The sequence below is a fragment of the Heterocephalus glaber genome, unplaced genomic scaffold, assembly GCF_053883595.1.
Source record: "Heterocephalus glaber isolate CG9 unplaced genomic scaffold, H.glaber_assembly_v1.0 deba00001687, whole genome shotgun sequence".
In the NCBI taxonomy this organism is placed as follows: Eukaryota; Metazoa; Chordata; class Mammalia; order Rodentia; family Bathyergidae; genus Heterocephalus; species Heterocephalus glaber.
The window spans coordinates 12901748-12927968 of record NW_028258412.1 but is presented as its reverse complement, the minus strand read 5'-3'; the positions used below and the strand labels follow the sequence as shown (position 1 = coordinate 12927968).

The window sequence follows — 26221 nt, the reverse complement described above, 5'->3', positions numbered from 1 at the left end:
GGCCTAAGTCTTGCACCTCAAACTTGCTCAGCTTCTAGAAATCTGACTCCCCCACCCCAGTTACCTCTTATCCCTGGAGATTGTCCCACCCTTCCCAGCCAGACTCTTTAGGATGAAACCATATTCTATGGGCTCACGGGAGCACCGCCTGCCATTTGGAAACTGCTGATCCCTGTTCTTTGGGGCTTCAACTTCCTTAAGTATAAAACATGGGTAGTAAATCATAGGGCTTTCAAATGGTAGAAGAATATTGTGTGATAATGAAAGAGGAAGGGCTCGGTGAATTGCAACCCACTACTTCTGCCAGGAGATTCTCTGTAAAATGGCAGCAAATTTTCACAAGCCCATGGCAGTTGTGTACAGTCTACAGAAGGATTGTCACACTGAAAGGTCACAGAGGCCTTCAGCAGCAAGGGGTTTTAGGAAGCTAAAGTGTTATCTTAGTGATTTTACTTATCAGGAGCTTTGAGCAGGGGATTTAGCTCAGTGGTTCCAGCCGCCTGCCTCAACAAGCGCAAGGTCCCAAGTTCAATCCCTGGTACAAACAATAACAAGAAAAAGAGCTCTGAGGGAGCTGAGTGTGGCAGCACACACCTATAACCTCAGCTACTGAGGAGGCTGAGGTGAGAGGATCAAAAATTCAAGGCCAGCTTGGACAATTCAGGGAGACCCTTCCAAAATAAAATAAAAAAGAGCTGGGGATATAACTTAGTGGTACAGCATTTGTCTAGCATGCACAAGGCCATGAGTTTAATCTCTAGTACTGCAAAGAAAAAAAAAGAGATATGAAGTCATTCCTAAAAGCATGATTCTAACAACCTTTTATAGTACTACAAGGTGTCAGTTGGGTACAAGTTGCAGAAAGCAAGAACTCTGGAGACCTTTTCATTTCAGAATAACAATTGGCTGATTGCTTGGTTTGTGCCAGGTACTACTGTCAAAAATAAAATCAGATCAAATTAAAATTTTAAGTTTATTGTTCTTACAGAAGAGCAGTCCATGAATCAGACTAGAAACAGAGATTGGCAATAAGTCTCCATTTATAGCAGTTATAGCCCAGTTTATAAAGTATAAGAAGGGAGTATTTTGACCTTTTTCTAGATTGGCTGTCACATATTCTTTCTAAGGCAACCAGCTGTTTAAAGTGACTTGTTTGTAGCTGATTGGATACAATTCTATTGAATTATGCTGATAAGAACACTAAGTTTATGTGGTTCTTTTTTTGTTATGTTCAGAGTCAGCGTTTTGGGGGAAATCAGGATGAATTAAGTTTTGGTTATGTGGCTATAAGTGATTGGTCCTGGGTTATCTAAACTATGGTCTCGGGAGCGGCTGAGGCAAGATGGGTCAAAGTCAGAGTGGTGGTCATGGTCCTGGAGGTGGTAAGAAGGACGACAAGGATAAGAAAAAGAAATCTGAACCTCCTGTACCAACTAGAGTGGGAAAAAAGAAGAAGAAAACAAAGGGACCAGATGCTGCCAGCAAACTGCCACTGGTGGCACCTCACGCTCAGTGCCGCTTAAAACTATTCAAATTGGAGAGAATTAAAGACTATCTTCTCATGGAGGAAGAATTTATTAGAAATCAGGAACAAATGAAACCATTAGAAGAGAGGCAAGAGGAGGAAAGGTCAAAGGTGTATGATCTGAGGGAGACCCCAATGTCGGTAGGAACCTTGGAAGATATCATCGAAGACAATCATGCCATTGTGTCTACATCTGTGGGTTCAGAACACCACGTCAGCATCCTTTCATTTGTGGACAAGGATCTGCTGAAACCAGGCTGCTCAGTCCTGCTCAACCACAAGGTGCATGGCGTGATCGGGGTGCTGATGGATGACACAGATCCTCTGGTCATGATGATGAAGGTGGAAAAGGCCCCCCAGGAAACCTATGCCAACATTGGTGGGTTGGACAACCAAATCCAGGAAATTAAGGAATCTGTGGAGCTTCCTCTCACCCATCCTGAATACTATGAAGAGATGGGTATAAAGCCCCCTAAAGGAGTCATTCTCTATGGTCCACCAGGCACAGGTAAAACCTTGTTAGCCAAAGCAGTAGCAAACCAAACCTTGGCCACCTTCTTGACAGTGGTTGGCTCTGAACTCATTCAGAAGTACCTGGGCGATGGGCCCAAACTTGTACGGGAATTATTTCGAGTTGCTGAAGAACATGCACCATCCATCATGTTTATTGATGAAATCGATGCCAGTGGGACCAAAAGATATGATTCAAATTCTGGAGGTGAGAGAGATATTCAGTGAACAATGTTGGAACTGTTGAACCAGTTGGATGGATTTGATTCATGGGGAGATGTGAAAATTATCATGGCCACAAACCGAATAGAAACTCTGGATCCAGCACTGATTGGACCAGGGCGCATCAACAGGAAGATCGAGTTCCCCCTGCCTGATGAAAAGACTAAGAATCGCATCTTTCAGATTCACACAAGCAGGATGATGCTGGCCAATGATGTGACCCTGGATGACCTGATCATGGCAAAGGATGATCTCTCTGGTGCTGACATCAAGGCAATCTGTACAGAAGCTGGGCTGATGGCTTTGAGAGAATGCAGAACAAAAGTGACAAATGAAGACTTCAAGAAATCTAAAGAAAATGTTCTTTATAAGAAACAGGAAGGTAGCCCTGAGGGGCTGTATCTCTAGTGAACCACAGCTGCCTTCAGGGAAGTGGTTGGGACTTTTCTCAACCCCTGAGAAGGAGGAGGTTTGGGAAGGTACCCTGAGGGAGACCATGTTCCAGTTGATTTTTATTGGCAAAACATGGCATGTCTTCTCCAATGTGACATGTAGAGTGCCTACCGGATGGCCTTGTCTGTGGTCACTGTGCTGCTTGCTCTCTGCTTCCCAATAAAGTGTGGTCTTTCTCACACACACACACACGCAAAATAAATAAACAAACTATGGTCTCCATTTTTATTTATTTAACAATTCTAACAATTTTATTATATGCATTGCCACCTGTTTCTCCTCTTCTTCTTGTTTTTATTTTTTTGGACCTGGGATCAAACTCAGGACCTTGCGTTTGTGAGGCAGGTGTGGCACCACTGAGCTAAATCCCTGGCCCTTCCTCTTGTTCTTTAATTCTCGCATCTACACTTTGAAATAGGAAAAATTATTATCTCTATTTCACAACCGAGGAAGCAATTTGCTTAGTTCCACACAATAAGTAAGTGGTGGAACTGGTCTTAGAACCCAGACAGCCTGACTCAGATCCCACTCATCCTGCCTCCAGGGTCTCAGGATTTATCTTTTCCAGAAGAGACAGCCTGACTCCTGAGCAGCTGATCTCCAAAAGGGGGCTAGGCTGCTTGGTACAGGGTCCTCAAGTAGGAATGGAATCTGAAGAGCTCACCAGAGACTAGCAAAGATCTGGGGAATGAGAAAAGGCTGGAGGTGAGGCCTTTGGAGGCTTCCTCAAAGGTTTTAATCCATTTTTGTGATTGTTTCTCCTTCACTTTGAAATAACATGAACACAGCTCCTGCAGGCAGCCTAGTATGTGGCTAGTACCCAGGATCTGGAGGCCACCTGCTGAGGAGGGAAGAAGCCTCCTCACCTCTTTGGGCTTCCGTTTCTCCTTTCCACCCTGTCCCTGCTCTGTATTCAAGTCTCTGTATTGACAGTTTTCTCCAAAAACGAGTTTTCAGAGGAGAGTGGAATTAAAAAACAAAAACAAGGGCCAGGGATTTAGTGGTTCTGGTGGCTGCTTCGAAAGCACAAGGTCCTGAGTTCGATCCCCGGTATCAAAAATCCCCAAAAAACAAAAAACCATCAATGTGAGCCCCAGAAGTGCCCTGGGTGAGGCAAAACAGGGAGAAAGTGAGCAGAGGAGGGAATACATCCAAAAGTTCCCCCTGGGACCAAGGATGTAGCTCAGTAGTACAGACCTTGCCTACCATGGCCAGAGCCCCACGTTCAGTATCCAGCACTGCAAAACAAACAAACAAAAAAAAACAACCATGCAACAGAAGTTATTCCTGTGGGATCTGACCTTTATTTATCCTCCATTTTGGCATGTTTTGTTTCTTAAAGCACTTAACATTGTTCTAAATAAGTAATTAGGCTTTGACTTGTTCACAGTCTGATTCTCATGTTGGTACCCAGGGTGTTTTCAGTCACTGCAACACCAAGCATGAGTCTAGCACTTAGTAGATAAAGTTGTAAGATAAAATTCAAGAGATCTAGTTAAGTTTGAATTTTAGGTTAAAAATGACATTTTTAATATATACTAAAAATTCAATGTAACATGGCTTCCTGTGTTTCATCTGCTAAATCCGACCATTTTAGTAGTGGCGACTGATTACTTCTGGAACAAATGATTCAACGAGTGGTGGTGGTGGTGGGGTGTGGTGGCCCTGGCTAACTTGTATCGAGACCTTTTGGCAACAACCTCTCTCGAGGCAGTTTCTTAATCGAAATAATGACTGGGCACACAGTTTGGGCATAGAGATCACCAAAACAGGAGAACGCTGGATGAACTACCAAAGAGCAGGAAAGGCGATCAGGTACCCCGGTCCTCCAAACTGGTCACCGTCTGCGACTACTCTCGCCACGGCCGGGAAGGGACCCCCTACCTGCGAGCCCTGATTTCTGAGGCGGGCCAGAGGCGGTCGCTATGGAGACGCGGGCAGCCAGGAGCCCCTCCCTCACAAAGCCACGCGTTTCCGCTGCGTTGGAGCCTTGTGATTGGACGGCCACTTGGACTCTACCACCCGCCCCCCCCAGCCAGCTAAGGGGTGGGGGTGGGGGCGGGATCTTATCCTCGTGGCACTCATGCCCTAAAGACTTGTGCTTGTGGCGCTTCTGGAAAGACTGGGTCTTCTTACTTTACACGGGAGAAAAGCCTGGTCTCTTCGAAAAAAAGTGTACACTGCTTCTTTTACTAGAGTTTATGCTAAAACCTCTTCCTGAGAAAGAAAGGGGGCGTGAAAGACAGAAACACCCCCTCCAGAGCCTAGTCGGTCTCAAAATCTGGAGTACCGGAAGTGCTGGCGACGTGTCAGTGCGCCCTACCGTAAACCTTCCCCCCCAGGCCTCCTTTCTCCTTCAGGCATGGGATTCCGGGGCCGCCTGGGCGCTGCACCCGCCACTTCCGTACCGAACCGCAGATTCAACCGAACTCCCTCCCTCTGCGCGCGCTCCAACTCAGGCCCTGTGGTTGGGTCGGAGCCTAGGAGTGCCCACGCCCCTTTTGGCGCCTACTAGCCAATGGGCGGGAGGCTCCCGGCAGGGTGATGGGTAATTAATGAGGGCCGGGTGCTGATTGGCTGCAGGGTCCTGGCCGGGGTTGGACGGCGGGGTAGGTTGTTCCTGAGGTGGGAGGTGGCACCCGTGGGTGAGCAGGGGGCCTGCGAGCGACATGTCCTCGGTGGTTGAGGCGGTACGGCCCGTGGCGCTGTCTGATTGAGTCTGGGGCGGCCTGGTGGCCGGCCGAAGACGAGGGTCGGCCTGGGCTGTCCCCGCAGTGGTGGCCGCCATGCTGGGGCCCCAGGCTGTAGAAAGAGCCGCTGTGGCGCTTCTGCGACTGCTGCTCCTGCTGCTCCCGGCGCTCCGGGAGCCTTGGCTCGGCGTGCCCGGCGCGGCTGGGGCCGGGCTGCCTGAGAGCGTCATTTGGGCGGTCAATGCGGGCGGCGAGGCGCATGTGGACGTGCACGGGATCCACTTCCGCAAGGACCCTTTGGAAGGCCGGGTGGGCCGAGGTGAGACCCCCTCTGCCGAGCCGCTGGACCGGTGGCCCGAGCTGTGAGATGCAGCCCGCGGATAGATGCAGGCCCTGAGCCCAGTCCTCGACTCTGGCCACGTCTGGAGCGAAGTTTCTCTCCTGTTTCCTAAAGGACTTGGTCTGAGCCTAGGGCCTAGCACCAGCTCGAAGCTACCTACCAACTGCGATCGAGGCAAAGTGGACGCGAAGTTATATTTGGACCTTACATCCTGCAATTTCTCAATCCCTTACCCTAGCCCAAGCTGGGATAGTAAAGACAAGGGTGACCTCCTATCCTCTCATTTTCCCAGGCCTCGAGGGTTCCCCTGGTCTTCTATGGAGGCAGATATTGGTAGATATGGTTGCAGACCCAAAAATCGGTCGCTTGCCTTGCCCCATTTGCAGGAGCGGGTCTTGATTCTCAGCCAGAATAGCCGGGAATCATCGAAGAGGTTGGTCCAGGAAAGTTTGCTTGTACCCTCCTCCTTCACCCATTCTCTACTGGGGTGAAGAATATGTGTTTCTAAAAGTAGAAGCCACCCAGGGGTGGTTATGTTGGAACCATCCTGCCTGTGAGGCTGGTGGCAGTGTGTCAACTCGGTCAACCAGTGTAGGATCTGAATACCACAGAGTGCTACAGCATACACCAGTTGGTCCCAGGAGCATGATTCCAGTTTAGGGGGAAAGTGATTGTGACTTCGCTGGCTGAGCAGCTGTGGTTTTTACAGAGCTTCACAATTCCTAAAGGCAGTTTGTGTAGGAATTGCTAGAGGAGGTGGTTAAAAATGCAGATCCCTGGTCCCCATTCCAGACCTAATAGATAAAGGGATTTTTTTTTTCTTTCTTCTTCTTCTTTTTTTTTTTTCCTTGCTGCAACCTGGGTTTTTGCAGCAGGGGCTTCTGATGTAGGCCGCCCTCGGACCCCTTTTGGGAGAGATCTGTTCTGGAGTCTTTGTTTCTACTGTAAGTGGGACTGGAAAACAGATTTAAAAGGAAGTTCCTAGCTTCATATGTTGGAAGGAGATTTTTATGCTGTATTCTGGGTTCAGAGGCTGCCAGATTGGCAATATGCCACTCCAGACAACTAAGAGACAGGCTTTCTCTCTTTTCCCACATTGTCCAGATTGGGCATTTGGCTTTTACTGAAGAGTTTAACTTCGTGTCCTGGAAGTTTGTTATATTAGGAGTTTTTTTGCTTTTCTACATGTGAGGGTCTTGGAACACAGGGCTGTTTTCTGAAGTTCTGTGTTTGTCTTGGAATTTATTTGGTGCTGGCATGTAGGTCTTAGTAGCCTGGGTTCAGCTGAGTCAGGGCTCCAGGCTTGCAGCAGGCAAAGCCACACTTTATAGGTCTTTACTATCTGTATCCTAGACCTTCCTCTTTCTTCGCAAGTGTGGTCAGGGAGAGGAAACTAGAGACAGTTTGTGAACTTTGCCTTTTGAGATAACTGTGGTGAGGGTAGTGTGCAGATTGTATCTTTTGCTTAGTAGATACCAGACTTTACATTGGTTACTTTGTTCTACTGGGTGCCCTGTGCAGAGGATAAAACAGATCACACATGATTAGTTCCCAGGTAACTGCCCTTAGTCAGAAATTCTGATTTATTTTGCTGGTACACGTATGGGTTTGTTTGTTTGTTTGTTTGTTTTGACCTGGTCAGCAGTCACCCAGGCTCTCTGTCCTCATGGTGGCAGTTCCTTCAGAGAAGTTTAGTGAAGCAGGTAAAATTACACGAGATCTACCAGAGCTCATGCATATCGGGTCCTATTTTGGACACTGGCCTTTGGGGCATTGTGTAGATGGGAGGTCCGGACCTCCTCTCTGCCTGCCGTTCTGTATATGAATTAGGCTCTATTAAGACATGGATCCGGAGAAAAGGGGTGAGGGTTGCCACATGCAGCTTGGACCAGCTTGTTGCAATCTTGTACTTAACCAGGTTCCCGAGAATAGCATTTTTCCTGCAGTAGGTCTGGGCTGGCTCTGCCTTTCCTCCTCTGCCCTGCTTGGATAAGGGTGTGCCAGGTATTTGGAGACCCTTGCCTCATGCAGCTATTTACACTAACTGGTGTAGGAGCTGTGTATCTTACTTCTTTTCCCAAGTGCTTGTGATATTGTTTCCAGCCCTCCAAGGAAAGTTTATTATATGTTGAATAAATTCAGGTATTTGTTGCCAAGTTAGTCCAGATAAGAATTTGGCCTGCTTTTGAACTTGCTGTTTTTCTATGGTTTCTTTGTAGTTCAGCATTCTTGTAGGCCAGTGGCCCAGGGCACCTGGTGGCTTATGCTTTCAAAGGTACTTTCATGTTTATTGAATTTTACTTCTGCCTTGAGGATAGCTGGTGCTTATAGCCTGGGAAAGGCATTTTTTAAATTTACTCCATCAGGTGAAAATACCACTGTAGAAAGTGGTTCACAGCCAGGCATGGTAACATGTACCTGTAATCCTGACACTCTGGGAGGCTGAGGCAGGTGGATCTATAGTTTTAGCCCAGCCTGGGCAATTCAGTGACTTAGTGAGACCCTGTCTCAAAATAAAAAATAAGGCCCAGACATAGTTCAGTGCGGAGGCCCTGGTTTCAATCTCTAGTACTGCCAAAAAGTTAAAAGAAAAGAAAAAAATAGTCACACTCACCTTGAGGTTTTGGCAGGCAGTGTATTCCAGGTTGTTTTTAACTTGTTTATTCTGGGTTCTTTACTCTGACTAGGAAAACACCTCATTATTTGGCTTAAGGGCACAGATTTGGCGTGACTTTAGGGAAAGGCTGTTTTCCTTTTCATAGAAAGATACCTGCTAAAGTTGTATAACCTTGAGGAACTTATTTTATTTCTCTGAGCCTTGTATTCCTTCTCGATACTTTTCATGGTTTAGAAATTTCTGACATTCAAAAAAAGAAATTTCTGACATGACTCTGAAAATTCTTCTGTCTAGAGTAGGGTAAGTGTCACCCCCCTCTCATTACCTTTTACATGGAATTAAAAATAGGGCAGAACATGACTCCATGGGGCGGAAATGCTGGCTGGGGACTGAGCCTATCAGATTACTAATTCTGTAGTCTTAAGGAAGACCCTTTCTGGGCAGCTTTCTGTCTGGGTGGGGAAGGATTTGGCCTGAGAGATTAGAGTTTGAAAGATAGGATGAGAAATAGAGTCACCGCTACCTCTGATTTGCTTATGAAATGCTCTCCGTGTACTGTCACCTAGCAGGCATGCTTCATTTACAGCCCCTTATGCAAGTACTGGAAATCCACAGGTAGAGGATTTTGGTCATTGAAACCCTGCTTTCCTTGTCTTAGTCCATTCCGATGATCAAGAGGCCTAGTGTGAGGGCACTGAGTCGTGCTGGTGTGCAACAAAGTACTTCACGGCCGAGGTCTCAAATAGCACAGGTTCTTGTTCATTCTGGCCTTCCTGCTTTTACGCTTCCCAGCTACTGTTTTCCAGTTAGTTTTAACACTTCCTTTTTCTTTTAGTTCATTCTCTTAACTCCTCAGAATAGAGGCATTTATGTAGTGCTTTTTGTGTGTACATTCTAACTTAGCTGGCATACCTAGGTGTCTACCTGTGTCTTTCTCCATGTGAGGCCCACTGTATTGAGCTCTTCATAGGTGTTTTCATCCTTATCACAGCTCTATGGGGTAGGTGATAGCTGCTTCTTTTTTTTTTTTTTTTGAGACAGAGTCTCGCTATGTAGCTCAGGCTGGCCTTGAACTCGAAGAGATCCTCCTGCCTCAGGTTCTTGAATGCTGGGACTACAGGGATGTGCTACCACACTCAGCCGATACGTGGATTTTATAGGTGAGAAAACAGAACTAGGAAAAAACAAATTGTTCAGCATCACTTATTGGGTGGCAGAGCCAGGATTCAAATCCAAGCCTGTCTTATTCTAAAACTTGGACTGAATTTTCCAAGGAGGCTGGCTGCTTTATTGTCGAAAGCTAAGAAGCAACATATTGTAGGCCCTTTGGCATTCTTCCTTTTGGTTAACAGAGCTATATCATGCCATCTTTGGTGTGCTGACTGTATACCTCACTGTATTTTAGAGAAATCTGTTTAGTTGTGAAAGGCTACGGAGGAAAGAGCAATCCTTTCTGTTGGTACATCTCTTGGGACTTGGGCAACTGCAGCTTGGCTTCGGGCAGTTCTCTTAGGGTAGCCTCTTGGGCTTTAAAGGGAAGATACTTAAAGGTGATTCCAAAGTTGTTAAGTAACTTTTGTTCACATTGCTAAATTTTCGTAGCCACGGGACTGAGACTGCCACAGGCATTTTTTTTCCATTTGGCAAGAAATAAAGATCTCCCACACATGCATACAAAATTTTCTGTGTATCAATAAATCAAATCTAGTTAATGTTCCAGATTTGTAAGGATCACAGTCCTTATGGCAGAAGGAAATTCTTAGAGCTCATTTGGAAGAGAAATAGAAGTCTTTTAGTCTTTATAGGTGAGTGTCCCAGGGAAATGGGTTTTTGAATCTGGGAAAAAGCTGGGAGGTGTTGGCAGTGCATCCTTTGTAATGCTATCCTCTGATTTCTTGAGAAATAGGAAGACAAAGTCAGACAAAAGTGCATTGAGTTTCCTCTTCCATTGTCTCATCAGCCCATCTGATCTCATGAGTAGTGTCACTTACAGGAATTGTTAACAGTTATGTTTATTTTGTATGTGTGTGTGTGGGGGGGTGTTGACCTCAGCCACTGGGTCTCTTAGTTTAGTTAATCTTTTACCTTTTACCACAGCTTCTCTCTTGAAATTTTGGTGATTCAGAAAATAAATCTTTGAGAATGCTCCTCATAGGCATCTCCCAAAGGATCTCAGTGCCAAATGTCTTCAAGGTCACCATGTGAGTGTGGAAGGCAATCTTTTTTTTTTTTTTTCCTTGAGACAAGGTCTTGCTATGTAGTTCGTGTTGGCCTTGAACTCACTATGTAGTTTAGGCTGGCCTTGAACTCCTGGTGATCCTCCTGCCTCAGCCTCCTAGAGTACTGGGATTATAAGTATGTACCACCACCTCTAGATAGCTAACTTTTTTCTCATACCCAGACTTAATTTCTTGTCAGTTGGTGAAATAGGAAAGGTGCCTACCCAGGACTTGGATATCTTCAGCCAGAGGTGTGTATTCTCCTTCCTTCAGGCTGCTGTAGCCTCATGCTGACAGTGGCATGGCATCTCTGCTTTGCAGGCTCATTCTTCATGGTTGCCATTGCCATTTGTTCATTCAGCAGACACTACCTGCCAGCCATTGGCACTGTGTTGGGTACAGGAGCTACAGTACAGGTGTTCTTTTCTGTTGGTTTAACTGAGGAAACGCTCAAGAGAGTAGGTAGAGCTTTTTGAGTCCTTGAGAAGCAGCATGGTTGGACCTAAAGGAAATTAGAGTGCATCACCCTTCTTTTATGAGCTGTGTCTCTGCCAGCCTTGGGTCTTTTAGAATGAAAAACTGTGAAAAACCAAAAGCTGGAATCTTATTTGTAATAAAAACAATAAAGACTTTCCTAACCAGATAATCCTCTTTAGACCCTGCTTTTTCTGATTGAGAAGAAACATTTGGACTTAATCACCTTGATTAGAGTTCCTGGCTGTTGCCCTGGTTACGGGAGATTTCTCTGCATCTCTCCCTCTTGGGAACCAGGCACCTGCACCGTAGCAGTTTCTTCACATAATGAGGTAGACTTGTTCTCTTTCCATCCTCCAGATAGCCAGGAGAAGTTATTTTAATGTGCTTTCATAAAGCTTGCTGTGAAGGTTATAAGGGCTGTTAGGTGATTAGTGTCTAGTTTCTTTCATATTACTCTTCCATGGTAATGGTTGTCTGATCAGCCTTTGTGTGAGCTCTGCTTGGAGTCAGGTACAGAGGGGCTGGCCCCTTCTACCAGGAGGGTTATTATTCCAGAGCATTGCCCTGGAAATGCTTCTGGCAGTTTTGGGGTCCCTTTTATGTCTTGCCTCTGATGTTCTTTCTCTTTGTCTTTCGTCCTCAGCCTCCGATTATGGCATGAAACTGCCAATACTGCGCTCCAATCCTGAGGACCAGATCCTGTATCAAACAGAGCGGTACAATGAGGAGACTTTTGGATATGAAGTGCCCATCAAAGAGGAGGGGGACTACGTGCTGGTGTTGAAATTTGCTGAAGTCTACTTTGCACAGTCCCAGCAAAAGGTAAGGCCCAGTCAGGCCCTGGTTTGACCAGAGGGACATTGCTGCTCTCAGACAGTCCTCTGTTATGGTACCAGAGAGTGTGAGAGCCTCCCTAGAAGGGAGGAAGAGATGAACTTTGAGGACGGTGGATTCCTTCTGCACCTAGAAAAGCTATGTTGCGTCACCCATGTGCTTGCGGTTCGGGGTTTCCTTGGGGGTTGGTATCAGAAATGCCAGAATACTAGTTTTTGTTACTAACTGGTCCTCTTATGGCCTTCCTGGTTATTTTCCCCCTCCTTAGTTTTCAACACCTTCTTGTTTTTAGCCTTATCCTTTTCTTCTGCCCTTTCCTGTAAATTTCCTTCTTTCCATTGCTGAGCTTTGTATCTGTTCTTTGTATGAAACTTCCTTGGCAGTAAAGCAACATAGTTTTGATTTGGCTCAGGTAAAGGACTGTAATCAACCTGGAGTATACCCAGACCTGTCATTTCTTTCTTTTTTTTTTTTTGATACCGGAGATCGAACTCCAGACCTTGTGCTTGTGAGGCAGGTGGCAGCACCACTGAGCTAAATCCCTGGTCCTATTTCTTAAATTGTTTTTGAACTTGAAGCCCAGGCAGGTGGATGATCTCCAATTCCTTGAAAGGGTTTGAGGCTGGTGGTTTTGACATTGTTTCATTTTCTAATCCTGGAAGGTATTTGATGTACGATTGAATGGCCATGTCGTGGTGAAGGACTTGGATATCTTTGATCGTGTTGGACACAGCACGGCTCATGATGAAATCATCCCTATGAGCATCAGAAAGGGGAAACTGAGTGTCCAGGGGGAGGTATCTACCTTCACAGGGAAACTCTACATTGAGTTTGTCAAGGTAATTCATTGCTGAGGAAGGAAGGGCTCAAGGAGTGGGTGAGGGGAAGATGTTTGTCGCCCTATGGGGTTAACCCCTCTTTGCTATTTCCTAGGGGTACTATGACAATCCCAAAGTCTGTGCACTCTACATCATGGCTGGAACAGTGGATGGTAAGTTGTGCTTTTGACCTGCTTTTTGACTTGTGCTGAAGGTTTAGGTTAAGGAAAACCTTGGGAAGTAATTTAACTGGTCATTATTTTGGAAACACTTTTAAGCCATAGAGTGGGCAATTCAGAGTCAGTTGGATGAGGACAAACTATTACATGGTACCAGCCACAGGCTTTGAAAGAAGATCTGTGTTCATATTCTCTGCTACCATTTAATCAGCTGTTTCATCTTGGAAAATCCCACACACACACCAGAGATTGAATTCAGGACCTTGGGCTTTCCAGGCAGGTGTGGCGCCACTGAGCTACATCCTCCGGCTCCATCTTAGAAAAAATTTTTTAACTTCCCAATAAACCTGGATTAATAATGTTCCCTGTTGGGATGGCTGATTCTGGTAGTCATTTGGAATTGTCTAAAACTTGTCCACATTCCATTTCATTGTTTGATACCTATTTTCTAGGAGAAATGGGCAAAAGGAAAAATCCTTTAGGGTTCTGGTAGGTTCTGAAAGACTAGTGTTGCTGGACTACACTGGGACAAAAAGTCATTTATTAATGTCACTTTGACCTTGGGACCCAGTCTTGGGTATCTTTTTTTTCCCCGAGGTTTAGATTATCCTGGCTGCCAGCTTCCCAGGCCAACTTTTGCAGAGAAAGTTTGTGTCTTAGTGGTCTTTCTCCATCCCACCGCTGCCTTTCCCCAGCTCATCTGAATGTACTGAGGATCTCATCCTCTTGTCTTGCTGTCGCCCTAAGGACGATATGATGACATTTAGGAAGATGCTATCTTACACCAAATGGCTCTGTGCTTGAATCCCCAAGGAAGAGGCAGGACAAGTGCAGTGTGGGCTGAGGGCCCAAAAGTCTGTAGATCAACCCTTCTTCTGTCACTGTGAATTGAAAGGAAATGTGGGCTTATGGGAGGGAGGAGCAGGCATTTGAGAGGTTAAATTTTGGGTACCAGGTCATTGTCCCTGTGTAATCTGGATATCTAAAGAAGTGGGGCAGGAAAGGGAGAGAGAGAGGCAGGCAGCGGGGCACCACTGAGCTAAATTCCTGGTCCTATTTCTTAAATTGTTTTTGAACTTGAAGCCCAGGCAGGTGGATGATCTCCAATTCCATGAAAGGGTTTGAGGCTGGAGGTTTTGACATTGTTTCATTTTCTAATCCTGGAAGGTATTTGATGTACGATTGAACGGCCATGTCTTGGTGAAGGACTTGGATATCTTTGATCGTGTTGGACACAGCACAGCTCATGATGAAATCATCCCTATGAGCATCAGAAAGGGGAAACTTGTGGCCAGGACTTTTGCTTCTTTTTAGTTAAATCTGAGAGAGACTAGTGTTCATAATACACTGCTGTTCTGTCGGCTAGAGACTATGTCTGCTGTTGCTGTTCCCTCCTGTGGACACTGGTGAGGTCACAGGAGTCTCCCCACCACCCTTCGCGCGAGCTATATACCCAGCTGTGTTTTAAATTTTGAGATAGAGTCTTACTAAGTTGCCCAGGTTAGGCTCAAATTTGTAATCCTCCTGGTTTAGCCTCCCAGAGTGCAGGGATTACACTTGTAGGCTCATTTGCTGTTCTTAAGAGTCTTAATTAAATGCTGCGGTGGGCCTTGCTTAATAGTTATTTTCTTTCTTGTGTTAGATGTACCAAAGCTGCAGCCTCATCCAGGATTGGAGAAGAAAGAAGAGGAGGAAGAAGAAGAAGAATATGATGAAGGGTCTAATCCCAAAAGACAGACCAATAAGAACCGGGTGCAGTCAGGCCCCCGCACACCCAACCCCTATGCCTCGGACAACAGTAGCCTCATGTTTCCTATCCTGGTGGCCTTTGGAGTCTTCATTCCAACCCTCTTCTGCCTCTGCCGGTTGTGAGAATAAGTGACCATCCTGAGCAGGGTGGAGGGGAGTGGGAAAGAAGCCAAACGTGTCGGTTTTGGTTTCTATATTTTTCACAATAATTAACAACCCCCCTGCTCCCCCCCCCAAAAAAAAGCAAAACAAAAACCCACAGACACAAAAGTTAAAGGAGATAAAAAGAGGCAGAGTGAGTGGAGAATAGCTTTCATCCACCACCTGGTCCCAGACCTGCTTCAGTCCTAGTCTTCTTTGTGGCTGGCCCCTGGCTGTCTCTTTCTTCTCTGGGGTACTTAAGGTAAATGGATCCTTCCTTACAAGGATCCTCATTTATATACTTAGTAGAAAGGACTCAGAACTCAGAGGAGTCTCAATTCCTTATTTAGATTAGAATTTAGCAGCAAGGAAATGTCATCTTTATTACCTGAGAAGACCAGCAATGGGAGCTGGATATATTCTGAAGTCATGGCCGCGTGGCCATTTTCAGATGTCCTGGGATTCAAAGCATGTGTGTGTGTGAAGGTATATAAGATGGATGGAAAAGACAAAAGGAATTGAAACAAGTTTTTTAAAAAGTAAATGCTTCCATACTTGGAAAGCTTTCTGGATTAATCCACTGATGGGTCCATCTCAAGTATTTGAGCTTTATCATTACTTATCTCCTTGATGTGCTAGTTAGAGGACTGTCTGGTATCCAAGACGATTAGTTTATGTCAGGTCTTCAAATTGCCTCTGACTTGTTACCACAGCAAATCATTTTTATTTCAGTGCCTCTTGGGGACTTGATTTCTTCTCAGTTTTTTTCTTAATCTGGCTTATTTTCTTCTCCCTGTTAACTATCCCACTAAGTTATTACCAAAAAAGGAAGGACATGTGGGGATTTCGTTCTCTCCTTGAATGTCTTACCCTCTACCACCTCACCTTGTTGGTATCTCCCTCTCTGGATCTCTGAGCCAGCAGCCAGGAGGACCTGACCCAGCAGTTCATTACTGGCCCTTTTGTAGGGTCTTGCTGCCAGGGGACAGGGACGCTTTCCAGCCTGCAGCACCAGAACACTTGACCTTAAAAGTCTCTTCTGGTCTTTGGATTAGAAAAGGCTTATGTTAGCATAATTTAAGAGCAACCTCAGAGACTTGAGCCCTACTAAGTGACTGACCACTGTTTAGAATGTCTAGTATCTGATGTTCGTTTATCCCCATTCCTTTGTCACAGTTCAACCAGGAACTAGATTGCCCCAGGGAACGAGAGTGATTGGCTGTATTGGCCCAGCAGTTTCTTGTTGATCTTAATACTATTTGCCTCTGTCCTTTTATCTCCTTATCCAAGTAGCAGTCAGGTTCTTGGCATGATGGGGCCAAAAGATTCCCAGTTGGCCATAACCCTGGTAGCTCTCAAAGCTAACTTTAGCATCTCAGTGTCTTGTCTCGAATTCCTGGCAAATTTTCTGCAGGAAATGTTCTTGAAGTGTTCCCTGTTCTCCTGCTTTCTGATCACTGTCATCCATTTCCCAGTTAGGGCAACATGAGGTAGGAGGCAGCCAACCCAAAAGGAATTTTGAGGATAGGAGGCAGCAGGATTCGATTCAGCGTGGGCTAGAGCAGTGTAGGCCAGGGCCATCTTCATAGAATGTGTTTAATGTTGAGTTTGCCTTATTTGGAGCTCCATATATTTGAACTGTTCCTTATGTGACAAAGTAAATAAGTCTTGGGCTCATGTCCTGGGTTTAGCTCTTGGTGATTACTCCAGGCCAGCGTTTAGTCATTTGAGAATTGTAACCCCTTATTTTTGCTGTGACTTGGGCCTCAGTCCTAAGGTACTAAGTCAGGCAGCTGGATGGCTGTGGCCTGAAGCTGCAGTCAGGAGCATTTCCCAAAGTGTTTCCGAAGTTTCTCTCCTTTTAAAGGTTGAGGTACTGTAGCCTTGTTTTGGGGGACCACCTTCCTGGGATGGTGGATGTCCTGACTAGTTGGGCTTCTGATGGTGGCTTTGGTTCCTGTTCCATCACAACTCCCAAAGCTGTGGGCCACTGCCAGTGGATTAGACAAAATGAAGGACTAGTTGCCTCCATTTTGCCTTGCTTTGTTAGTTTGCCTGGATTTCTGAGGAAGGGGGAGGGTCCCACCTCCTCACCTCAGCCCATCCCTTCGGTGACTCAGGGTCTCAGAAGGAAACCCTGACTCCTGGGGCCATTTCCTAATGGTACTGTAAGCCAAGCAGCTTTGCTTCTGCCTGTTTCCAAGCCCGCTCCTTTCCTCAGGGATAGGGATGGGTGCTTTCCTCTCTGGTTGTGTCCAAAAGGAAGGAACATCTTTCTGTGGCTAACAAAAGCTAAAGAGGAAGTGAGGAAATGGGAAGAAGCATGGTGGGGGCTGGGGTAGATTCCCCTGGAGCCAAGCCCACCCAGCTAACAAGAGCTGCCTAGGGCTGGTGACAGCCAGCTTGTCATGCTCAACTTGAAAGCTTTTTTTGTTTGTTTTTTTGGCTCCTCCAAGATGATATAGGTACGTGAAGTTTAGGTTAAAGGAATGGGATGGGGTGTGCTTTATTTTTATTTTTGTATTGTGTATATCAAGAATTACTTGTTCATCTTTGCTTTTTGCACTGTTTGTTCCCCTCTCTCTGTATTTTGAGCTAGTGAGAGAACCGAGAGGCTGTTCTTACTTATGGTGAGGGAGGAGAGGCCTGGGGATTTCTACTCGATTTACACTGTCCCGGGTTTTAGGGGCCACTGAGCCCAGCTGGTCAAGATAACAACAGGAGTGCGCCTCTAGAGCAGTTTCTGTGAGCACCACGCAGAGATGTCTGCTGAAGATGGCTGAGAGTCTGCAGCCTGGTCTGGTTTGGGCCAAGGGCCAGCCAGTCTCTAATTGGACTGTTGGCGTCTTACTCACGCTGACTGAAACATTGTACCAAGAAACTATCTATGGGATCCATGTCCCCTAAACCAAATCTGTTTTTCTGAAAAGTCTCCACTCTTGAGCAGAAGTTGCTCAGTGGATACCCTGAGCTCTGGTGATTTAAAAGATAATCCTCAAGTGACAGTGGTGTCAGACTCCCAGGAGGACCAGCTCTGACCTGCAAGGCCATCAGTGGCTTGAGGGTGTGGTCATGCTGTCTTGCTCCCACTGACCTGGAGATACTGCAGTCACGTTAGAGGTCTTGTGGGCTTTGATGGAATGGGGTAGTTTTAAGTTAAGCTTATCTCCCCCCATCTGTACCTACAACTGTTTGATCCAGTTTTGGAAGTGTGGCTTGACTTCTTTATCTTTTTGGAGAAGCTTCTGTTTTAAGGAATTTCTCTTTTGTCCTGCCTAGGCTCTTCTGGAAAGCCCTAACCCTGGCTTCTAGAATCTCAGCCGAGAACTCCAGAAAAACAGCAGCAGTATTTTCCTTTTCCTAGCATTTAGGTCCCTTTCCCTAGAAATTGGCTCACCAGAGGATGCCCAGGGAAAGAACTAGCAGGTTCTCTCCCCTCCTTGGGGATTGGGGAAGGACCCACCCCGGTCAGCACAGTGCCTTTTCCTCTCCTGCTCTGAGCCAGGGTGGGCATTCCCTCTAGATTCAGGTGTGTGTGGGGGTCCCACAGTCCCGGTTGCGGGCCTGCTTCCCTATGCCCCGTCCCCTTGGCTGGCCTTCTCTTACTTAATCCAAGTGTCTTCTTGCCTTGAGGAGCCTTAATGGCATCAAGTGGTAACATGTAACATTGCCCTCCATGCCTCCCAAAGGACTTAGGAGAGCAAGTGAGAGGCTGATAGATGCTCCTGTTTGTCTGTTTTTTTAAGACGGGGCTGGGGGCTTTGGGCCTCCTGCTGTGGCCCCTGAGGAAGGAGACTGGGGTAAGAGTGAGTGAGAGTGCACTGAAGCAGAACCGGAAATACCCAGGATCTATTCAGAAATCTGCCTCTCTTTGAGGGGGGGAGATAAAACTAGGGATCAAAGAGCTCTTAAGAAAATTGCAAAGAAGCCTTAACGTTCAAGCTTTGGAGAGGCCAAAGCAGTTTTCCCTTTCAGTCTGAGCTAGGACTCTGTATTTGGACCTCTCCTGGGGCACGAGGGCTCAATTTCCTTATGTTGTTACAAGATCAACTTGGCAGCAGTGGGTCAGTGGCCCAGGGAGGGCGGTCTTTGCACATGGGTGGCTTGCTGCCCATCTGGTTTGTCCTTCCCCAGCTGCCTTTGTCCAGGTTGCTTTTGGTGGCCAAATCATTTGTTAAGAGCAGATGATTTGGGGATTGACTGAGTTGGCAGGAAAAGAGCAGGCTGGATCTCTTGGGACGGGTTCCTCCCAGGAGTATAAAAACAAGGAGCCGGGATTGTGCTGGCAAGCAGGGAAACACTAGTGCCTGTTCAAGTTGGCAGAGAGGGCCTTGGCACCACTTGCATCCAGGCAGTCTTGTGAGATGGGAGCACATACCACCAGGAAAAGCAGAACTCCATTCTCACCTCTATTTTGAGCTTCAGTGCTTTATTTCAATTGAAAAACAACAACAAACTGAAGTGTGCTTTCCGGCCTTTCAAAAGACAACTGTCGGGAAAGGAGAGCTAAGTTGCCAGGTAGGAGGGAGAATTGGCAGGAGAGACGTTATGGCAAAACCAGGAAAGAGACATTCTTGACTCTCCCTTGCTGTGTCATGATCCAGGGAATGAGAAGAAATTGGACCCTGGATTAGCTCCCTGCTTGGATTTGAGGAATGTCACCTTTCCTTTCCACGAAGGTCTCCCAGGCTAGGACCAGCTGCCCATTCTGAGCTCAGGGCAGTCTCTTCCACCATCACTGGGCTAACCTGGCTTGTTAGGAAACCAACCCTGCCCCTCCACATTGGGCCTGGCTGCTCTGTGTGGTATCAAGTATTGGAGAAAAAGTGTCAAGTTCTTGGTAGCCCTTGTAGCTCCTACTCTAGTTTCCCATCCTCTCCCTGCAGAGGCCAAACCAACTCTTTGTAGCCACAACATGCATTTACAGCAGCAGCACAGCAAGATGTACTTGAGGGGCTTTGAACCTGGCTGGCCAGGGAAGCAGTGGGGGTGGATAGAGCTGTCTTTCTTTCTGGGCTGTCTCCATCTGTCCCTACCCCTTCCAGGCCCCACCCCACTCCCACCAAAAAGTAAAAACATCAGGATGTTTTTCACTGTCCATTGCTTTGTGTTTTAATAAACAATTTGCAGTGACACTCTGTGTTGGGACTGAATTTGAGCTTTGTCGCAAAGAGGTGATGTGATGGTGGGAATGAGGAGACCCAGGGAGGGCTCACTTGGCTGTGATGAGTTTGGAAGCTATTGCTCATTTAGCCATGTGTCTCTTTCCTTTTTGCCAGGGTGTTTGTTTAAGGGAGTAATATTCTGTAAAGCCTTGCCTGGCCATTTCAATCTGGCATGCAGTGAAATATGAGTTACTATACTTCGTTTCTACTGTCTTGGGGACGCTGGCCCTGACCAGCCCTCTCCCAAGCATACCTGGCTTGTAGCTGCCGTCCTCTGGACAGATTGACAAGCTAAGTTACAAGATAATCTCTGCTTTCTCCTCTTCTGATGAGTTACAGTGTTGAGTATACATGGGAAGGGCAGAATGCAGAAAGGATTTTCTTCCTATAATTTGTGGGCAGCGTTTTACAGATGTCTAAGTTCAAAAAAGTTCTGGTCAATAAATGGCTAAGCCAGGGTTCAAACCCAGTCTATCTGCCATCAAAGCCCATGCTCTTTCTAAAGCTGTAAAAACAGTAATTACAGCTATCCTCTATTGAGTCTTTGTAGGCACAATGCCAAGTACTTTAGATATTAGCTGTGTAATCTTCCACAAACCTGTTGCTATTACCCTTTGGGAGGTAATAGGACTTGCCCAAGGCCACAGAGCCAGCAAAAGGGAGAGCTGAGATTTTAAAGAGGGCTCTTGCTCTTAACCATTACTCGGGCCTTCCATTTCCCCAGGATGCTATGTGGCAGGGCTCCAGCACCTCCGTGCTGCATCTCCCCAGGCAGGAATGAAGGCTGCTGGTTCTGTGGGGGAAAGGGGTGTTACCCCTTGAAGTGCTCAGCTCCAAGAATGAGGCCAGTGTGGATGGAGTTGTTCCCAGGGCGCAAGCGAGCCACGAGGCCCAGAGAGCCTCATTCTAAGGTTGAGGCTACCCATAACTGGAGTTCTTTACTAATTCAGACTTAGCCATTACTATTTCAAGTAGCTTTGCGTGAGCTGCCAAATGGGGACGAGACCTGAAGAAGACCTGCTCTAGGGAGTAGTAGGGAGGGAAGCTGTCTGACAGAAGATCCTGGGCTAAGTGCCGGCTTTGGGTTGGACCACTCCGTGGGTCCAGATCTTAATCTTACTAAGGAAATCAGGCTCCCGGTTGGCTGGAGCCAGTGTGCCAGACCTTTCTCCATGCTTAGTCCTGCCCCCAACCCCCCAGAGGAAGAGAGACGAGATCTGCCAACGCTTACTGGAAAGCCTCTTGCTGTAATGGGGCTGAGGGGTCAAGCAGAAGTGGGTGGAGAATGGAAGTCCTGGGGCTGGCAGACCCCAGTCTTAGTTTTGTTTGCTCCTGACCACTTACGATGTAACCCCACTTGCTTCCACTTGCATCTCTTGTTTTCTCAAGGCCCGGTCCCTTGCTCACTTCCTTCCAGCTCTTGACTTGAGTGTACTTTTCAGTCCCTGCACTCTCCATCCAGCTCCATGGCTACGTCCTGCCTCCTGTGGCCGCAGAGGGGTCCTGGAGAAAGGCCACTTCCACTGGGGACCATTCATTGGCACTCATGCTGGCATCGGTGTAGTACTTTTTTTTTTTTCTATACTGGGGATTGAATTCTGGGTCTTGCACTTGCCATGGAATTACATCTACAGCACACACACCCCCCCCATTTGTTTTTTTCCAATTTTGAGACACGGTCTCATTAATTTGCCCAGGCTGGCCTTGAACTCGTGATCCTCCTGCCTCAGCCTCCTGAGTAGCTAGTATTTATAGGCATGCACCATTGTACCCAGTGGTTTGTTTGTTTGTTTGTGGGGTTTTTTGGTACCGGGGATTGAACTCTGGCCCTTGCAGTTGCAAGGCAGGCGGTGGAACCACTGAGCTAAGTCCCCAGCAGTACCAGTGTTTTTTGTTGCTGTTCTGGATCTCCTTTATAACAACCTTAGTCAAAATGGTGACTAGACTGACTTATAAATGAGGAAACAGGCTCAGAAGAGAAATGACCAGCCCAAAGTCACATAGATTTGAAGTGGTGGAGCAAGACATGGCCCTGTTGATTCTAAAACCTGTGCTCTTAATGCCATTTTCAGAAAGGAACCTTTCAGCCAGGTGTGGTAGCACACACCTGTAATTCTAGCACTTGGGAGGCTGAGGCAGGAAAAAAAAAACCTTTTAAGACGTAGTGCATAATGCCGATGGCTGATGAATCTGTGATTACATAGGGGTTTATTAACATCCTTTCTCACAAAAAAGTAACATTTCCAGATTTAGTGCTAGAAGTATATCATTATATACATAAATATTTTTTAAAAATTATATGGGGTACAAAATGTGAAAATCATCTTTATCTCTATCCCTCTAATCCCTAGGGGATAATACAGGTGATAGCCTGGTGTGTATCTTTCATTTTATATGTATTTACACATATAAAATATATATATATAGTGTTTCTAAAAATGGGAGGGCCCAGGATTTAGCTCAGTGGTTCCGCCGCCTGCCTCGCAAGCGCAGGGACTTGAGTTTGAGCCCCATACCAAAAATAAATAAATAAAAATTTAATCTTAAAAATGGGGTTATCCTATATATAATGTACATAATCACTCAATATGTTTTAGAGAATTTCTACATATACATAAGTTGATACATAGAGATTTCCTTTAAAGGGCTGCACAGTATTTTATGATTAGATTGTGATTTATTTTACTAATCCCCTATCAACATTAAAAGAGTGCTCATGTTTTGCAAGTACAGATTGCTACAGTGAACATATTTGTACATACATCTTTGTGCTTATGTGCAAATTTCTTCCTTAGAATTCCTTTCAGGAATTACTGGGTCAAACAGTACATGCATTAAAAATTTTGAAAGTACTGCTCTCCACAAGGCTGTGTGAATTTTTACTCACCGATCTTGTACTTTAATAAGACTTTGGAATGTGCTAGAAAGCTTCTGGAAGCAGGTGGGCTATAAATAATAAATTAGTGTTTTTTTAAAACAGCCCTCAGCCAGGGAGGGAAGTGACTTGGCCGTGGAGAAATGGCTGGCTCTCAGTCCCAGCTCACAGGGCGTGCCCACCATCCCAGCCCTGACCTGCGGACTGCATGTGGGCCATTTTCAGGGAGGCTGTGGAGAGGACTGTGTTCCCAGTCGCAGAAAAGCCCTCTCATGTGCTTTGGCTGCTCCAACTGCCCGGCCTGATTTGAGGCAGAGCACCTGGGAGTGCCGTGAAACCCAGTCTGTTGCAGTCCTCACAGTGGCTGGAAGAACTCAGATTACCCGACTGGGGTAAAAGGGAGGCCAGCTCTTGTGTTGCAGGCTTCCCATGTGCAGCCCCAGAAAACCTTGGTGTTAATTATTTAATGCAATAATTCTTTATTTTCCTTCTTCCCCCAAACCCAGGGCCTGTGCAATAAGCTAGATCTCCAGCACTTTTAAAATTTTGAGACAGAGTCTCAATAAGTTGCCCAGGCTGGGGTCAAACTTGTCATCCTGCCTCAGTCTCCAAGAGTGCTAGGATTACAACTGGGTTTGCTGTCCCCACCCCCACACCTTTGTGGCACTGCTGGAGATCAAACTCAGGACTTTTTCTGTGTGTGTGACAGGGTCTGGCTATGTAGTTTAGACTGGCTTTGAGCTCACTATGTAGCCTAGGGTGGCCGCAAACTCACAGCGATCTTCCTGCCTCACCCTCCCAAGTTCTGGGTTTATAGGCATGCACCACCATGCCCAGCCCAAATCCAGAACATTCTTGTGCATGTTAGGCCAGCAAGCACTCTACCACTGAGCTACACACCTAGTCCTGAGGTTACTTTTAAATTTTAAGAGGAAATAAGTATATTTTGGCATAGAGTCTGCCTCCCAGACACAGAATTTAAGGTGATTTCTTTTTTAAAAAGCATTCATGCCAGGCATAGTGGAACACGCATGTAATCCAGCACTCAGGAGGCTGAGGGAAGAGGATTGCTGCGAGTTGGAGGCCAGTCTGGGATAAAGAGTGAGTTCAAGCCCAGCCTGGACTACATAGGGAGCCCCTGTCTCATCCTCACCCCCTAAAAAGCATACAAACTTCTCATGATTATATGCGTGTGATAACAGTATAGAAGTAGCTCTAAGTATATATTGCTTTTGACTCCTTCTAATACTCTCATTCTAGAGGTAATCAAGGTTAACATTTTAATATATAGATTTCTTCCTTTATAATCACAGAAACACATCTATGACATATTTTATTTTTAAACAAGCAGGATTCTGTGCCTTGCTTTTTCATATATATAGATACTGGAGACATGGTCTTGCTATGCAGTTCAGGCTGGTCTTGAACTCACCCTGTAGCCCAGGCTGGCCTCAAACTTGGAGGCGATCCTCCTGCCTCAGCCTCCCAATTGCTAGGACTATAGATGTGCGCCACCATACCTGGCTGCCACTCAATATATCTTAAAATCTTTCTGTACTCATATATATAGCTCAAGCTCAGTCTTCTTAACAGCTGTACAACATGGACTCAACAATAATTTACAATAGTTTATCAGTGCTACAAATGTTCTCAGGGTGACAATATTTGTGTATACATGCAGGCTAAATTCCTGGATGTGGAATTGCAGTTGAATGAGTTAATACACTTGTACAAAGAACAAAACTGGGACCCAGGAAATTCTGGTCTTGGTGCCCTGACAGCAAAGGTTCAGTGAGCAGGTTTGGAGGGAATGACTGCATACTAAACTACCTTCTTCGCAATCACAAATAGCATATTAAAAGTTCTGGGGCCGGAGATTTACCTCAGTGGTTCCTCTACCTCCCTTGCAAGTGCAAGGAGTTCGATCCCCAGTACCAAAAAAAAAAAGTTCTGGAAATTCTTCAGTAACTACTCACTGCTGAGTGGTTTAAAAAGTTGTTTGCAAAAGGAAAGACTTTTTTTACACTCATTTATGGAACAGTACACAGTAAGCACCGTGGGGTGCCAATCTCAGAGGCAAGGGAGCACTGAGAAAGTAACTTGGCCACATACTGTTCTACCTAACTGGGAAGCTGGGGTGGAGTCAGGATTGGACTGTGAGGAACACTTCAAGGGCTGGCAGCCCCTCAAAACCCCCTCCCAGCTCCCTCACAGCAGGTGAGAAGGACCCAGCAACCGCCCTGCCTGGCAGGTTTTAAGGCTGACCATTGCAAGAGATGGGATTTCACTCTGGCCTAAATCTAGCTGAGAGGTAACATCAGAGCCAGGCCTCCAACACAGAATCCCTCAGGAATCCCAAAGGAAGGAGCCATCTTCGATGCAAGAGGGCAGGCTTTTCCTCACTGGCCTCCTCTACTGGGTGAAATCATGGTTGACTCCCCCACCACCCACTTCGGTACGCGGGGGGTGGGGTGGTGGTGGTGCGGGAAGGATTGAACTCAGGACCTTGCACTTTCGAGGCAGTCGCGCACCATTGAGCTAAATCCCTGGCCTTTTTTTTTTTGGTACCGGGGATCGAACTGGGGTCCTTGCGCTTGCGCAGCAACCGGGGATCAAACTCGGGTCCTTGCGCTTGCGCAGCAGGCGGCGAAACCACTGAGCTAAATCCCCGGCCTATCCCTGGCCCTTTTAAGGCCAAATAGAAATGTCACTTCTGTGAACCCCCCATCCCCTAATCCGGCCAGAATAAACCACTCGCCTGTGCTCTAGCACCTTCGCTGCACCTCTCACAGCAGTCAGGGGAGTCAGTCTGTCTTCTAGTTCCTACTTGCTGGCCTGTCATAATGAATTGCACACTTCACAGTCTTCCTGACAAAGTGGGGAGGATGGGGGGCACTATTCAGAATTTCACTCATTCATTCCTTATTGAGCACTTATTCTGTGTGCCAGACATTTGGTAATTTGGCAGTACTACAGTGTGAACAAGGCAGACCCAAACTGCCTTCATCCTTAAATTTCTTATAGCCTAGCGCGACGTCTAGCCCAGGGCCCGGCACAGCAAAGCTTAGTTCCAGCAATCTAATTGGAAAGCTTGTCTTGAGGCTGGCTGTCTTTGCAGATCAAGCACTGTCTTCGCTTGTATTCTATGCAAAGTATATTAAACATTTTCCAAGATGTTTTTCCAGCTTATATGAGAAAAACTCATTCGACTGTAAGGTGCATATTTCAAACATGTACGGTGACATTGAAAGACTGCGGGAGAGTGTTGAGGTCCTAAATCCTCAGCCACTCCCCCGGACTCACCACCTGGCAGGTCCCAAATTGGAGAAAGAACCTTCCGGTTGCCCCCCGCAGGCCCCGCCCCGCCCGCCCCCAGGTGGCGCCCCGGCCCCGCCTCCGCTCTCCAT

At 46.5% G+C, this 26221-nt stretch overlaps 1 protein-coding gene and 1 pseudogene across 3 annotated transcripts; both read left to right on the top strand.

The window, feature by feature from the left end:
• The first annotated feature begins 1207 nt into the window (after positions 1 to 1207).
• On the top strand, positions 1208 to 2693 carry LOC101724398 (26S proteasome regulatory subunit 4 pseudogene; annotated as a pseudogene).
• Positions 2694 to 5286: 2593 nt separating this feature from the next.
• On the top strand, positions 5287 to 19909 carry Mlec (malectin). Of its 3 annotated transcripts, none has more exons than XM_087198099.1 (5): positions 5287 to 5319; positions 11697 to 11875; positions 12550 to 12726; positions 12821 to 12878; positions 14527 to 19909. In XM_087198099.1, the coding sequence occupies exons 2-5, from the start codon at positions 11711 to 11713 to the stop codon at positions 14754 to 14756; spliced, it is 630 nt and encodes a 209-aa protein (XP_087054225.1). In that variant the 5' UTR covers positions 5287 to 5319; positions 11697 to 11710; the 3' UTR covers positions 14757 to 19909. The 3 variants fall into 3 exon arrangements, with proteins under 3 accessions (XP_087054225.1, XP_004843711.1, XP_012927182.1); XM_004843654.4 differs by lacking the exon at positions 5287 to 5319 and adding an exon at positions 5333 to 5719; XM_013071728.3 differs by lacking the exons at positions 5287 to 5319; positions 12550 to 12726; positions 12821 to 12878 and adding an exon at positions 5357 to 5719 and having other exon boundaries at positions 14527 to 19863.
• Positions 19910 to 26221: the final 6312 nt, after the last annotated feature.